The sequence below is a fragment of the Parasteatoda tepidariorum genome, chromosome 3 (genome assembly GCF_982258835.1).
Source record: "Parasteatoda tepidariorum strain Cologne lab strain chromosome 3, Ptep-v5.0, whole genome shotgun sequence".
NCBI classification, from domain to species: Eukaryota; Metazoa; Arthropoda; class Arachnida; order Araneae; family Theridiidae; genus Parasteatoda; species Parasteatoda tepidariorum.
In genome coordinates, this window is record NC_141757.1 from 78971522 (window position 1) to 78988456 (window position 16935).

Consider the following 16935-nt stretch of genomic DNA (forward strand, 5'->3'; position numbering starts at 1 on the left):
GTGTCGCATTTGCTGTCTAGATTTATTAGCTACGTGTTATATATCATTTATCATGTTTTAATTATTTCTATTATTACCCAAAATACAGTCTATGATCTTTAGTACAATTGCCAATTACAGCCTACTTCCATCGAAATTACTGGTACATAAAGTACTGTTTTCTTTTAAAAAGATGCAATGTTATGTTAATATCCATTAGAATGTCCACACTGAACTGTTCGTTTTAATACAGAGACCAAAATTTAGTTATTTGGCTTAGAAAAAGTTTCTCAGAAATTATTTAAATCATTACTTCTTTTGGACACATCTTGAAAACACCTTGAATGAAAGATTTTCCCTTTGAATGAAGTATGATTGACATTGCCTTCTAAAATCTTATCTTAAGTTCTAGGTATTCATAATTTATGGTTATTCATAATCTGTGTAACTTTATTTTCAAGAGATGAAATAAATTTATCAATCATATTTTTCTTGTTTTAAAATTGTATTCAGTCTTTTTGTAAAATGTTAGTCTCCTTATGTTTATTTTTGAGTTAAAACATTCATTGTGGTTATCTTGAGGCGTGTTATTTATCGGAAATGACAGCCCATTTGTATTTTAAAATAAATAATGTTAAATGTCGGGCTGAAAAACTTTTTTTCTGCATTTAACCTTCACTGTTGTATTTTTAAAGTTATGTGACATTTAGAATTTCATCAAAAAAGTTTATTAATAAAATAGAGTAGTGGTTGAGATAAGGTATCCACTTTATCTCGAATATCCATGTTAGTAGTTCCCAGATAGCGTTCTGCAGAACCTTAGGGTTGCCTGGATGTTGGAATTTTTTTGTTAACCTGTACTGACTTTTAAAATCTTTAATTACATTTAAATCGATGAATAATCCATTATTTATTTAATACTTAGTTGCCTTTATAAATCATTTAAAAATGTCAATCTAAAGAAATTGTTTTTTTTTTTTTAAATGTGATTTTTTAACAACAAAATAACTGAAGAGGTATAAATCGAAAAAGTTGCATATTTCCCATCACACTTTTCAAATAAATGTAAAATAATTAAATTTGTTAATAAAGAAATATGTTTTCCCTGAGAGCCATGTTCAATGTTTATGCAGGGTGCGTAGCGTTTGTAAAAAGTACTTAAATGTGCTTTTTTGGGGATTTCGTTTTTAAAAGCTTTTAAAGGTGCTTTTTTCAGCTGGTGTTTTTAAAAAGTGCTTTTTTTCCACAAATAATTTTTTTTTCTTCAGTGATATCTAGTAGATCCCATGCATTTCACGAAAAATGGGGTGTTTGCTACGTAATCATTCACGCGGACTTCATGTCATACCCACGTTATGACTTGCGCATGCGGGCGCCCTTAAAATCGAAACCCGAGTGCTCCAATTCGGATAGAGAATATCAGATCCTTATGAAATGTTTTTCTTTTTAATTTAATTTAATTTTATTCTTGTTTATTTTATTTTACTTCGAACACTTTTTTGACAGAGGGGGTAAGGGTACTTTTGTTCTGAGTTCAGGGTCAAGTTGAATTCACTCGGTGGTGTGGGAAAGTACTGATTGTTTTGATTTACGTCCGTTTCTTTTTGGGTTTTTTTAACGCCAAAACTCTTTATAAAAAGTTTTTGTTTTCAATAATATCATTGATTGAATATGAATTTTTTGAGTGCTTGAAAATTTTTGTAAAGTGCTTGAAAAGTTTTTAAAAAGTGCTTATTTTTTATTCAAAGATTTGGCTACGCACCTTGTTATGGCAATTATATTTAGTTTAGTTAATTATATTTAGTTAGGAAACTATATTTTGGTTTATTTTATTCATTTTCAGCTGATGTATATATGCCAAAAACAAATGAATAACTAGACTAAACACAGCTTCAGGACTGAGAATTTAATTGTAAGACATGAAACATAATTTAAGATTATTGATGATAAAAGGATGAAAATATTTTCAAAATAAAGTTGTAATCCATTCATACCTGCCAAGTCTCCTGTTTTTTAACAAAGACTCTTGTATTTTACGACTATCTCCTGTTTGCCCATATATTCTCAAATTTCTCCGTATTTGTTGAATACATTTTTAAAAAAAACAACTTGGTGATAAAATATTTACTAATCTCGAGAATACTTATTTTCAACAGATTGAGCTATTGCCAGTACTGCAGTACGCTGAGTGTTAATAATTTAAGTTGTGCCGTGATGGCTCAGGAGATAGTGCTTTCGCCTTTCAATGAGGTGAACTGGGTTCTAATCCTAGCAATTATTAGTCGATACGAATTTCGCATCCAGCTTGCGCCGACCACAGAGCTGGTGTAAAATATCCTTAGTGGTGGACAGATCACGGGTTAGTGTGCCCTTGCCGCCAGACTAACCTTGGGAGGTTTTCCTCTACATGCAACTGAAATGCAGGTTAGTTTCATCAAAAAGTCTTCCACGAAGGCAAATTTCTCCCAATACTTGATCCAGAAGTTCCCTTGTCTTCTGGGTTGGGTTCAAAATTACAAAGATACGGAGTTGAACATTAGTAGTCGTAACCTCAAAAATTGGCTCAAATTTTTTTTTTTTGTCAACAGTAATGAAATTTGCTTATTTTATTAAACAAATACTTTATTTAGCTTGAAAAATAATTGAATCCATTAACTCTTTATATTTTAAATTTACTTATAAGTCTTTATTTTTAACAAATTGGTTTTTTTTTTTTTTAATGGAAAGGTTTTACATTTTGCTGATGTACTTAAATTATCAGTGATTAAGAAGTTGAAATACATATATTTATTTCTCCTAGGTGCGGGTTTAATAGCAAAGGACATAAGCATGTTAAACCACGCTTAGAAGCTTGTGATAAAAGAGGTGTGTTAGGTGTCAACTTAGGTAAGAACAAAGATAGCGAATCTGCTGAAGATGACTATGTTAAAGGCATCATTGAGTTTTGTTCAACAGCAGATTACTACACCATAAATGTTTCTAGTCCAAATACTCCCGGATTACGGTCTTTGCAAAATAAGAAAAATCTGGAAAATTTACTTGATAAGGTATAAGTTTTTTTTTTTTTAAATCTACTATTAATTCATGTTTATTTTATTCATTTATGTAGTTAAATCTTTCTAAAGGTCAATCTGTCCAAGCAAGCCACAGTGGTTCAGGGGATAGAGTTTTCACCTCCCAGTGAGGTGACTCAGGTTCAATTCTCAGCACTGGCTTGTTGATACAAATTCTGCTCCTGGCTCTCACTGACTTAAATTCCTTCAGTGGTGGAGAAATCATTTCTCTCCATGTAACACAAATGCGGGTTAGTTCCATCATAAAGTCCTCCACGAAGGCTAGTTTGTCCCAATGCTTGATCCAAGAGTTCCCTTGTCTTTTGGGTTGGGTTTTAAATTACAAGGCTGTGGAGTTGAACTTTTATGGCTCAGAATTTGGTGTGCCGTTCATTGCCGGTTATAAAATAAAATATAAAATCTTTCTAAGCTTTGCGTTTATTTTTTGCTACTAGGGATATGTGGAAGGAGCACTTCTCTTAAATTAAAAGATTGAATGAATCTTTTTTGTTGATGTAGTTGGTATTTTTCTTGAGTTTTTTTTAAACAATATTAATGTTGAAATTTCTATAATTTCATTAATTTACCTATATATTAATTAAAATACATAAAAATTATAATTTTAAAGTAGAAAGGTGATACTAACAGTAAGGCAAACTTCCGAAAGGTCAGTTTCTCTTAGGTCTCAGCAGATTGGAATATCATTTAAATTTTTTGGTGTTGTAAATGTTCATAACTTAAGTAAAATTCTTAATTGAGATATAATTTAGTTGAATGCTTTTAATTCTTGCACATTTTAATTCAAACATAATTACACTTATATAATTCACCATTAAAAGTCAAACATATGCATAAACTATTCTGTTTCAACAATGCTGAAATAAATATCAGTGATCTTTATAATTGAATATTTTGATTGATTTTTTAACAATCTATATTTTGTTGCTGCCCAAGTTACCTTTATCTCTATTTTTATTTATTTATTTATTTTGAGAGAGAGAAAGTGATTGTATGTGCCCAATAGGGAAAGGAAAAAAAAAATTCACATCAAATTTTTCCCATTCTAATGAAAATTATTGTTAAATAAATATTGTTGTATGTTTATACAGTAATTGCAACATTAAAATTATTTGTAGATTCTTGAAGCTAGGGAAAATTGCTGGAGGAAGCCACCAATATTACTTAAAATTGCACCAGATCTGTCATTTGAAGAAAAAAAGGATATTGCGGAGGCTATTTCCAGGAAAGGGGTAACATATAGAATTTTTGTTATCATTTAATATGTTTAGGCATTTAATTTATTTTTAACATTTAATATATTTTGAACATTTAATGTATTGTGAATATTTCATTGAACTTTTTTAATTTCTACTTCTGAACTTTTTTAATTTAGAGTTTAACTGAGAATAAAAATTTAGAAAATGGAAGTAAACTTATTAGTTTATGAGTCTCTATTTTAATAGCATATTTATTTTTAATAGAAAATTTAGTATTCGAAATATTACATTTTTAACTTCAAACATCTGGGCAGTTTTGTGTATATTTTTCTACCCTATTCACTGTGTTTCAATTGTTTAATAGTGAAGCATTAAAAAATAAATAAATAAATAAATGAAATTTAGTCATGCATTCAGAAAGTTATATTTGCTAACAGTTTTAGTTTTCTTTAGGTATATATTTTAAGGGTAAAACTGCTCGATTTGTTAAGAAAAAAAGTGACTTGCATTAATTACTTTTAAAAAGTAATGAGTAAAAGTACAAGTACTTTAAGCAAGAGTAACGAGTAAAAAGTTTTGATTTTAAAAGTAAGTAAGTATAAGAGAAAAAAAAGTAATAATTTTTTAAGTACACTTCAAGGAAATCAGAAATTCAAAGTAAGCGTAAATTTCATAAAAATTTGAGAAAAATTTATTTAAAATGCATTGAATTTTAATTTAAATATATAAAACTTTAAAATGCAGGTAAATGTTGCAAAATTCTATTAAAATAGTGGATGTTGAAAATATATAGAAACCAAACCAGAAATTAAAAATTTAATATTTGCATTTAACTAGAAATTTTAAATTATGTTAATTTTAAAACTATTAAATCTTTAGAAAAATTTTTTTTTTAACTTTCGGAATTTGTAGTATTAAATTAATTTGGTTAACAAATTCAATAGCATTAAAATTTTTGTTTAAAGAAATAAATTAAGAAATATTAAAAAAGTTATTCATATACAAGTAAAAAAAATCCAAGTAAAAATTATATTTGAAATTTATAAAAGTTATAAAAATATTTTTAGAATTTTAAATAATAATAGCTTTTTAATTTGTTTTTATTTTTTTAATAATCAAAAATTGAGCAAAAAAGTTTTATTTTTAAATTTATTCTTACGATAAACTAAATTTTATATAGTAAAAAAACAAATCTATAGTTAACAAAAATGTTGCTTGTGAAAATTATTGGATTTGGGTATTTTTCAAATAAAAACAATAGATAATTCATATAAGACAGCAGAGGCATATCCAGAGGAAAAAGTGCTTGTGGCGCGAATCATGATTTGACACCATTCAAAAAATATTATATTTTCTATTTTTTAAAATCCAAAAGGAAGGCGTTTGACGAATTTAATCATTTTGGTTGCATTGTAAAAGATTATATTAAATAATCAAAAATTCTAATTTTAATTATATTTCATTTATACATAGAATTAAAATCTAAACTCATTACAAAATACTTATGTCTTTCACAATTATATCAGTATGTACAACTTACTAATATAATGAAACAAACAAAAGTATAGACAACTTAACTAATATAATGAAGCACAGTTAAATTTTAATGTTTTTCACAAATGATATAGTTAGAAAAATGTTGCTCTTAGTTTTTTTAGAAAGGACAGTTACATAATTTAGAAATAAATATCACTCATTATTAGAGATTAAAAAGGAAGCTGTTATTTGAAGAAGAAGAAAATCTTTTTTTTCTAACAGCAAAATAATAAAAATTTAGGAATCTTCTGACTATATGTATTCTGATGAAGTCAAGTAAAATTCTCATAATATTATAAACTAAAGAACTCAATACAAATAATTACAACCGATTAAGACAATTTTTAATAAAAGTATAACAATTAAACTGCCTATTTTGTTAAATTTGTTAATCATTAAAAAAAATCAGTGATTAGAGAAGAAAGAAAGATTGATATTTATATAACAATCTTCTTGCATTCAAAAAAAAAAAAAAAAAAAAATGCCTTATCTTCCTTTTGTAAATTTTTACAAAATATTAAAGCGTTCAACGCTATTTGTATTGCAAAGAACAATTTGAAAAGAATCAATCATTTGCAAATCACTATTAAAAATGCTTGTTTTTACTATTTTTCTAAATATGTACTATGTGCAAAGTAAAGAGTGAACACCCTGATTCTTAAGATTCAATCTTAATGTTACCCAGGCTTAACCTTAACTATCTTAGTTAATTAGTGCAGGCACAATATTTTAAATAACGAAATCAGACATAACCTACTTTCTTTGAAGATACAACCTTTTTTGCCATGAATTTGGATTTCTGAAATTCGAAATATATGGGTTAGCAATTATCAGGAAAATATAATCCTAAGAAAAATATAATCCAGGAGAGCTATCAAAAGTTTGAACCGCTCAATGTTAATTCAAATTTCTGAGTATTTCAAAATACTTCGAGAACAGGTTAAGCAAAAGTTTTGCTCACAGCTATAAAATTGAATAATCCAAAGATAATTCCATATAAAAAAATAATGTTTAATAAATATTTATTATTTTATTAAGTAATGGTCGCAAATTTTTTTTATTTAAGGAATATAAAAAAGTCTTACATCATTTTAAAGTATCCAATTTTAAATGAAACAATACAAAATTCAAAGGTAATCAGTCTAATAGTTCTCTAGAAATCAAATATTGAATGTACGATCTTAAGGTACAACTCTAAGATAAAGAGATTTTGAAGAACATTTTTGTGACTTAATATAAGGGTAAGCAATATCAAAGTTTAATAATGTGTTTCTTCCAAAATTTTATATAGAAAAAAAAAATTTCATTATCAATAAAACTTGAACACATTTGTGAATGGAATGAAAATAACTTCTTAGCACTATTAACAATGCCATGTAACAAACACTAGATTTCTTTATTATATTTTTTTATTAGTTGTTATTTTCATAGCTGTGTATTTAATTCTAATATTTATTTTTTATATGTCACTGCCCATATTTGAAAATGATTTTTGCCATAAAGATAATTGCTAGATGGAAGGAGGAAGATATTCTTTAGGAAGAGATTGCCAATAGAAAAAAACCCATCAAAATATTTCAAAACTCATGCAATTTTTTATTTAAAAAAAAATAAAAAAAACTTTCATTTATGTTATTGGAATCAAATCTGCTAGACCAAAGGTTTTTAGTACGCAGTTCAGTTTTTTTATATTATGTCAACTGAAAGATTAAAAAATAAATAAAAATTATAACATTCTGAACTACATATAGTATGAGCAATTCAAAAAAAAAATTTCTACTGTTGTATTAATCTATTGCGAAACGCAAATCTAGTTGCCCTATAGCATTAAATTTTATATATATATATATATATATATATATATATATATATATATATATATATATATATATATATATATAATATATCTGGGCTGGGGGACGCCCCATGACTTTGAGTTTCCAGTTACCTTCCACAGCCGCCTTCTTCTTAGGAGTTCTTAGAAGTTAGCTGTTAAGGAATATATAATACATTAAACTTATAAATTTCAAAAAAAATAATAATTTTCAAATATTTCAGAAAAAAATAACTGAAAAACTAGTAAAAGTAACCAAGTACAAGTAAAAGTATTGCCATGTATGCTGGTGACACACATAAAATAATTTATTTATATTGATTTACAAACATTAAGTGTTTATTATGATAATTGAAATCAATACTAAACTATACTCAGCGACGCGACAGCCCTAGAGGGCCAAGGCCTACTGTGCCCATCTCAGTTTTCTTGACCTTGTGCTCTGGGGTGCAGGAGCAGATGTTCCGATCAGGTGGTCAGCCGAACACAAAACCCCCAGTTTTTAGTTCCCAAGCATGCTTGGTACTCATTTATCGACCCACTGAAGGGATTAAAGGCTGAGCCAACCTTGCCCGGCCCAAGGACCGAACCAGGGACCTATGGCACAACAGCGCTACCGCTCAGCCACCGGGCGTCAAAATCAATATTAGATATGGCAAAAAAAAAGCAGCAGCATTTTCAGAAATTCATTTAAACGAATGCAAGCAAGCACCTCCTGTTTCCATATGAACTAATTGAAATTGTTTCATTTGTTTTTAACTCATATTTGCTAATTTAATTAAAATTGAATTTAAATGTCTCAGGTGAAGATATTATTTTATATCTAACAACAAATCCACTATACGATATTTTTCTATTACCAATCTTAAATTGTTATTCTTTGCAGAAGAAAATAGATGGCCTCATTGTATCCAATACAACAATTTCTAGGCCAAATATCCTGAAAAGTGAAGACAAAAGGGAAACTGGTGGTCTTAGTGGGAAGCCATTGAAGGATCTTAGTACGAATGCAATCAGAGACATGTTTGCTTTAACAAAAGGTTGAAATCAAATTTTTAATTTTAAATATAATCTTAAGACTATATTTATTAACTTACAATATTTTTAATGCAATCTCAGGGGTCTTTTTAGAAGAATTTTGGGTCCGTTAATGGACCCTTCACAAAATATCTTTTCATAAAAACAAACCCTTCACAAAATAATTCATCTTTTAATCGAACCCTTCACAAATTTTTTTATCTTCATTATTGTTTTGTTAATAGAATAAACCCTTCCTGAAACATGGTGTGTGCATTCTTATTAATATTAAATCATAATTTTTTTTTTTTTTTTTTGTAAATAAATAATTGATCAATTTATATTTATTCATAAAATTAATTGAACATTATGTAAATAATAATTAATTTCTGGCAATTTTTTAAATAAAATATTATAAATTTATGAATCGCTTAAGTTTACTTAATACATAACACATTAAAAGTGATGCATAACTAAGTTGTGTTAGTTAACATATGTCAATTGAAATTATTAAAAATGTGAGTGATTTTGTTTCCATTATTCATCTGAAATGAATATTCTGTGTTGAGCAGTATAGGCTAGATACCAAATATTTGTATGTTGCATCTCTAATTTAGTAGCAGCAATTGTTGAGCAGAATCTTGTATCTATTTACAATTTAAAAACTTCTTAAAAAGGTTTTTAGAAATTTTTGCAATAACAGGACCCTATTTGTACGAATTCACAAAAGCAGAACCCTGGTTGAAAGAATGTAACTTAACGCTTATTTTATATTCACAAATTATAAATAGTTTTTTCACAATTTTACAAAACAGGACCTTTCACAAAATCTCTGGGCAGACCCCTGGATGTTATATTGTTTATATTTATTTTCAGTACGAATATCAAATAATTTTTACTCAAAATAAATATTTTGTGTACGGATGAAAATCATTAAGAATGTAATGTATTATTGAAACAAATTTATACAAATGTTTTATGATTTATTTGAGTTTTTATGACACGCATAAACTTATTATCAATCAAAAGTAAATTAGCAAGTATATGAAATTATTTTTCCTGAATAGGAATTTTGTCCTAATATCTGTTATTTTGTTCTCAAAAAATTTAGTATAAAGTACATTTTGTAGTTAAAATTCGTTTCAGGGTTTTCAATTTTAAAAAAAATGATCAGAAGTAATACATTTTTTAAAAGGATATTGAAGTTCAATAAATCCTAATAAACTTTTTTAAAATTTAATTGTTAATTTTTAGCAGTATTAGTTTTTTTCAATGTTATTTTACTCAATATCTTGTTTTAAAATTTAGAAATTTTATTCAAAAAAGTCTGTTTGCATCTAAAAAATATATAAACTTTTTATTCTAAAAATCAAAAAAATTAAAATTCAAAAGGTATTATTTTAGAACCTTTAAAAGTTGTAGTATTAAATTTACTTGTGTAGAATAACAAAAAATTTTTTCAATCTTAATCAATTTCTCACTCATACTTTTTTACTTAATTTTTTTGTGTTATTATTACATTATGTTTTTTTTGTCGTTTTTATCATATCTATTGGCAAGAAAGTTTAAAAAAGCATTCAAATAGTGTAAAATCCTAAATATTCTGTATCTTTAATTTAATTGGATTTAGTGTGTATTACATAATTTATCTAAAAAACACAGCTATGATTATCATGCCATTACGTATTGACTATCTTTTTAATTTAATTCTTTAAACTCAAAAAACATGAGCTAACTTATTAATGAAGATTGTCGAACAATAAGGGGATGTCAAATTCTATTTTTAAATATTTCTTTTCTTGAACTTCTTACACATTGGAATAAAAAAGCATTTCAATATGTTTGCTATAATTTTTTAATGTCTTTTGGGTTTTTTCATTTAATGCTAAATTATTTGAAAACGCAAATGTGTTATCACTTGTTTGGCTTGAGTAGCTTGACTTTCAACAAAGCTCTTTTTCGATAAATTGTAAATAATGCACTCCCTGTACTTCAAAGCATCTGTTAATAGTATTTTAATTTGGATCCTTGAACTGAAAAGTTGAGATAAAATTGCTTTTAAAAATCTTTTGCTTATTCATTGCAACGAACTTTTTCAAAAATTTAAATATATGTATTCGATACTTGATCTCTTAATAATTATTATACCCTCACTAACAGAAACTGTGAAAATGTTAGAAGCCTGATATTTTATCAGTAAGCTTTTGATAAATTTACAGTAGATCTGAAATGATTGCTAATATTTCTTTTTTGTATTTTGAATTTCCTATCCTAACATGGTTTTTCAAAACTCTTTTGCCAAGGAAAACAAAAAAGCCACAGTTCAAGTGCCTTACACTTACCTATAATTTTAAACTATATATGCCATCTTGTCATGAAGAATGATATGAGCTTTAAAATTGACAAATAACTTAAATATTTTAAAAGTTATTAAACTTTTTTAAAAATCATTAACTAGGCAACATTTTCCCACCTTTATGAAAATTATCAAAATCCACACCTACTTCTCTTTTTCTTCTTTTTGCAAAGTGTATGAGCCCAGTTAAGCATTTATATAATAAAAAATTAGGCCGCAAATGCTTTTCATTTTATCAAAATTTTGGCTTTTCTCCATTTTGACGTTTTACATCATTTTTGAAATAAATATAAAGAGTTCTGGCAGAAGATAGGTTAAACTTGACCTAGCAGCCATGAGTAACTGTTGTAAACTCACAGCAGTTATCATAATAGCTTAGTATTCACAAAAAAGCATTTTATGCGACTACAGAGCCTTTGAAAACCAGCCTTCTGAAAACTACCTCAACGTTACGACTCAAAAACAGCTTAATTAAAGTGCTTGACAATAATTTTTTAGCCCTTACTATTAGGACTGCATACAAATAATTTTAAATAATTATCAATTTGAACAAAAATGATAATAAAGTATAATTTTGATGGCAAAGTATTGAAAATTTTGTATTCATATTTGTGTTTTGTATGTTGACACAATGCCAAAGTAATCTTAAAAGTATCGCAGTTACCAATTTTCAATTTATGAAATTTCCATAAAGTAACTTTTATATCTATATAGTCATTGATTGAAAAGACAATTATCTGTTTTACTTTCTTTTAATCAAAATTAATAATTATTATATTTGTTAAGGAGAGATACCAATTATTGGTGTTGGAGGCATATCATGTGGAAAAGATGCCTATGAAAAAATAAAAGCTGGGGCTTCTCTTGTCCAACTGTATACAGCCATAACATATGAAGGGCCAACAGTTATTGGCAAAATCAAAAGAGAGTTAAAAGAACTATTAATGTAAGTATCTACCTACTTTTAGGAAATTGGTCATTACTTTGAATCAGGAATTTTAATGTTTCATTAACTTTGAACTATTTATTAAGAATCCAAATAACTTCTCAATTTTCAAACTTTCTTGACATTTTAAAACTAGCAAATGTGTTAAAACTGCATTTTAAATGTGCTCCCTATCATTTGGGTTACTAGCAGATATGTATAATCTATACGAATGTGCAAACGCCATTCCCAGAAAAATGGTCACTATCACGGAATTTTTTTTAATATTACTAAAAAGAAAAACACATTCCCTAACTCAATGATAAATATTTTTTTTTAGCTTCGCGCAGCCACACTTTTTCTGCGATTACGCTATTGCATTTAACTTTAAAACATGCTGGTATCAGGGATTAGTTTTTTTCCGCTTTTTAAAAATGGATTTTTTAAAAAAAAAAAAAAAAGGAAGGATCATTCTTTTCGAATTTCTAAGAATAGATTCGCTTTTACACTTTTTCCAACCTATACAAACGATATTTAAAATCACACATCGCGATTCATATTTACCCAATATAAGATTGTGTTTTCTATTTCCACGATTTTACATCAACTATGACATTTGGAATTCACGCAATTCAAAAGCCTTGATTCGTGTTCAAGTGATTTAAAAATTAAATATCGGAATTCGTATTCACATGGTTTTAAAATCAAACATTAGGATTTAAAATAAATAAAAGAAATCTCACACTGATATTTTTATTAAAATGTTGCTAACATTCTGTGGATAAATGCTTTCTACATACGCTTTTTTCTTGCTCAAATTTCATATGTTTCAATTATTTAAAACGTGTTTTAGCACTAACATTTTTGGCTATCTATTTTTAGCTATTTTTACCAAACTCATCCCTTGTATGGAGTTATATAAAAATTAAAAGATTTTTCAAAAAAATTCACGATTTTCAAACAAATTTTTGCCAAAATGAGGTTACGGCGAAAAGGGGTGAAACTTGCAGAAATTTTTTAATTATTTGTGTTCACAGAAAGGTTTTCATTTTATCTAAGTCTGGTTACAAGTTTGTTGCAGTATAAATTTCCATGATGATTTCCATAAATTAGTGTGTTTTTTCTAAAATCCGTAAATTTTTTGAAATGCGACTTTTGCTTTAAAGTTATTTAGACTGTGAGATTTTTTGATAATTTATTTTTTTCACTTACATTTTAGCAATTAGTACTTTTCTGAAGTTTCAAAATTGATAATGTATAACTGATAAAATATCAAAGAATAGATCTATAATAAAATAACCAGAAAATAAACCAGAGGTAATCCAAATCCTGTCAAGTAGGTTGATCTTTCTACCTCGTGAATAATAAATTAATAATCATAACTTGCCTCTCTTAAGGGCAATAAGAATATAAAAAAAAATTTTAAAAAAATTGTTATTCCCTTCCTTTACCAGGAAATTTCTTAAAATGAGGGGGTGACACAGGCTATTGAATTATGCAATGAAATTTCTAAATCTTTTGTGATAAAAAACATATCATAATGCTGGAAAACAAATTTTTAATGAACACTTATTGAATAATTTAACAATGTACTGTATTTTGAACAAGTATTTGCTCATTTGAAAAAATTATTAATATTGCATAAAATTAAAGGAAAATTTTTTTTAGCTGTTTATTAAACTTTTATTTTAATATTACTATCATATCTAAGTCTATTGGAGCATATATTGTATTGTATTTTTTTATGTCCCTGCAAAATTTTTAAAATTTCTTGCAAATTTCAGCCTTTTATTAAATTGATACAATATTAATTACAGGTTTCAAAAATCCTAACTGGGCTTTTGTTTAAAAAAAAAAAAAAAGCTTTAACTCACGAAATCCTGTGGTTCACCGGAATGCCCTTTGGGAATCGCTGCTAAGAAGGGTATGCCTTTAAGGGTTCTACTATTATTGCACAAGTGATATTTGCCCTGGAAAAAATGTGTTTAAAAGAGTCTATTTGTAGTTTGTAAACTTTAAGATGAACAGAGGTACAATAAACTTTTAAAACCCGGATAGGAGTGGAAAAAATGGCGTTAGAAACAAAACAAAAATACTAAAGTTTACGACAATAATTCTTCCGATCCTTGAAGGAAACATGCTGTTGTATCCACCTACAACAAAAAATGCTGTTTCAGCAGTTAATACTTTCTTCTTTTCTGATGGTTACGCCAATTCTTAGCTTTTTTTTAATTATTATCCTTGTGAAATTGCCTGGAGTTTGCTTAATTTTCTTCTTAAAACTATCATAAAACATAGGCACATTTCTTGTCTTTTCTTTTTCTTCTTGCAAGTGTTATGGTCTCTTAAAAGCTTCTATGAGTTTACAAAGAAGTAAGTGTCAGAAATATGCCTTTCCAATTAGCACTGTCTGCTAAATTACAGTTGAGTCTCGATAATTCGCGTTTCCTATTAATCTGAGCTAGTGAGAGAAAAAAAACAGTCTTGTTCCCAAATAATGACCAACGCATCTAGCAATTACTATGACTGAATGTTGAAAAATGAAATTACAGTTAGCGATCATGTCATTGATGATGACAATTTGCCATTGTTCAGCCTGATAAAAAATATTTCCAGGTTGCAAAAACACCAACATGACAGCGGTAGACGAAATAGCGAGTGGCTAAATAGTAATGAGCGATTAAAATTTACTAATGGGGCAATCGTAGAAATGATCAAGGCTTCGGCAATGCAAGAGGACAGTGAAAAGGAGAATCCGGCAGATGCCATGAAACGAATGAGTCACAGCAAGGGTCTCGCAGCTCAATAGTCTGCAATGTGATACTAAGAGCAACTGCTCTAGGAAACTCTAGCCGACAGTATGCCACTTCGACAATGGTGCAATATGGCTGCGCAAAAAAGGAGCAATATATTTAAACAAAAAACATGAAACAACTATTTTAAAGTACAATTAACCTCATGCAGTAATATAGTTAATAATGTAACTTGGTGTAAGGCAATAAATGCACTCTGAGATTAGTTAATTTTCTTTAAATATAAAATATTTTTCAATTACATACTGAAATTTAAAAATTGGTTTGTATCCATTTATTTAAATATTCATTAAATTTGCTTCCGATAAGTCAAGTTTTCGAAAGTTTGAGGTAGGCTCGGTCCTATCCACTTTGAATTATCGAGACTCTGGTCTATCACTAACTTCATTAAAGGCATACATATTAAACAGTTTTCCATGGGGTCAAGGAAAAAGGCAAAAACCTTGAAAATAATCTATTTCAAACTGATAATGTTCAAAGCTTGTGTAAGATGTAGTAAATAAATCTAACATCTATTTTCACTATTTTAAAAGCTCTGTTGCAATGTTTTTTTTTTTTTTTTTTTTTTTTTTAAAGAATTGTTAAAATTTGAATAAAATGTAAAAAGTACTCTTTACATAAAAAGTTTCTTGTTTTAAATTTAACTTATATATAATCATTATTGTGGTTCATTAATATTAAGCTAAGTTTTTAAAAATTGAACTTTCTTTATAAATTAATTTTGGCTGAAAATAGCAGACCACAGACTCATAAGATTCTTAATAAAAAGAGAATTTTTAATTTTTGCATTTTCTGTGCAAAATATTGCTTTTTGTATGTAGTTGAATGTTGCAAAGCCTACATATTAAATCTTTGTTGTCAAATTTTATTTTTTGCAAAGATTAATATTTCACAAATTTTGTTGCCCATTGAATTAAAAAGGTATTATATTTTGCAGAGTACAAAAAAATTGCAGAGTACAGTAAAAATGTAATCTAAAGTTGTTTTTTTTTCTTTCTTTAAATTTCCTAAAAATCCTAGAAAGATTAGTTTATTTCTAAAATTTAGGGGTAACTGTGTATGAAGCTTTTGTAAAGGAATAAGAACTTGGGACAGAAAATATTAAAATAAGAGATAAAATGGTCACTAAAGTAAATAAAATTAATAGGATGTTACTCACTTTTCAACAGGTGTTGCAATTACGTGAGTGTCCACTCTGTTAATATTGAATAACGTTATTTAGATTATTTATACTAACTTGTGTTTTTCCTTGCAGATCTGACAACTTTTCAAATGTCAAGGAAGCAGTTGGAGTTGATAGTAAAAAGTAAACATTTTAAAATAAAAACGATTGAAAGGTAAAAAGTGAATCTTTTTAAATAACTGTATAGAATGTGATATGTATTTATTTACTATTAAAAATATATATTTATTACTTTTAAATAAACATATAAAGGTCAATATTTTTTTTTACATTGTTGCAAGTTATTTACTATGAATATGTACACCTTTTTTAATTTTAAAAAAGTCAACCAAATAAAATAATCAAACAAAATATTAAAATGTAAAGGGGTGATATTGAAATTGTGTAGAATTGATCCAACAAAATAAAATTTTCAAGCTCCAGCAGGGAAAGAAATCAGCAGATAGGCCACTCCATTAGATATACTGCACATACCAAAATTTTAGATTTTAAATCCTAAACTCCACAATGCGTAAATGAGCAAAATTATGGTAAAAGTTTTAAAATGTTTTGCTTAACAGGTTGAGTACAAATTAATCAGTCCCAACTTGCTTTCTATCTGATAATTCAAACTCAAATTATCAGACCCTATGATTTGAATAAAAATGTTTTTAATCATGTAGGTACTTAATTTTAATAATTTTCTAAACTAAATACAGAATAACAATACATAAATTCTTAAAAAACTTTATTACATTATCATATAACGATAAAGTATGATTTTAGAAGTAAAGAATGTCTAACATCCTGTTGAATACTATGATAATATTGGCATATTAAATCATACAGATTTCATAACATAGCAACGTAAATGTTTTGAAACGTGTTACATATAATATTTTGTGTTATACAAAAATTATTAATAATTAAATTTAATACTTTTTTTACTCATGAAAAAACAGTACAATTTTGTAATGCAAAATAGAAGTTTATGACATTTTCACAAGAAATTTAATTACCTATAAAGAAAAACTTTTTAACCT

The 16935-nt window shown here is 27.1% G+C and overlaps 1 protein-coding gene across 3 annotated transcripts in view; it reads left to right on the forward strand.

The window, feature by feature from the left end:
• The window catches only part of Dhod (dihydroorotate dehydrogenase 2), a 43489-nt gene extending 27319 nt beyond the window's left edge, over positions 1–16170 (forward strand). For all 3 annotated transcript variants that reach the window (XM_087159655.1, XM_016068894.4, XM_043038873.3), the window contains 5 exons: positions 2780–3026; positions 4169–4282; positions 8506–8659; positions 11779–11938; positions 15986–16170. In XM_087159655.1, the coding sequence (XP_087015781.1) occupies positions 2780–3026; positions 4169–4282; positions 8506–8659; positions 11779–11938; positions 15986–16040 (730 nt within the window). In that variant the 3' untranslated portion in view covers positions 16041–16170. The remainder of the gene's footprint in view (positions 1–2779; positions 3027–4168; positions 4283–8505; positions 8660–11778; positions 11939–15985) is intronic.
• Positions 16171–16935: the final 765 nt, after the last annotated feature.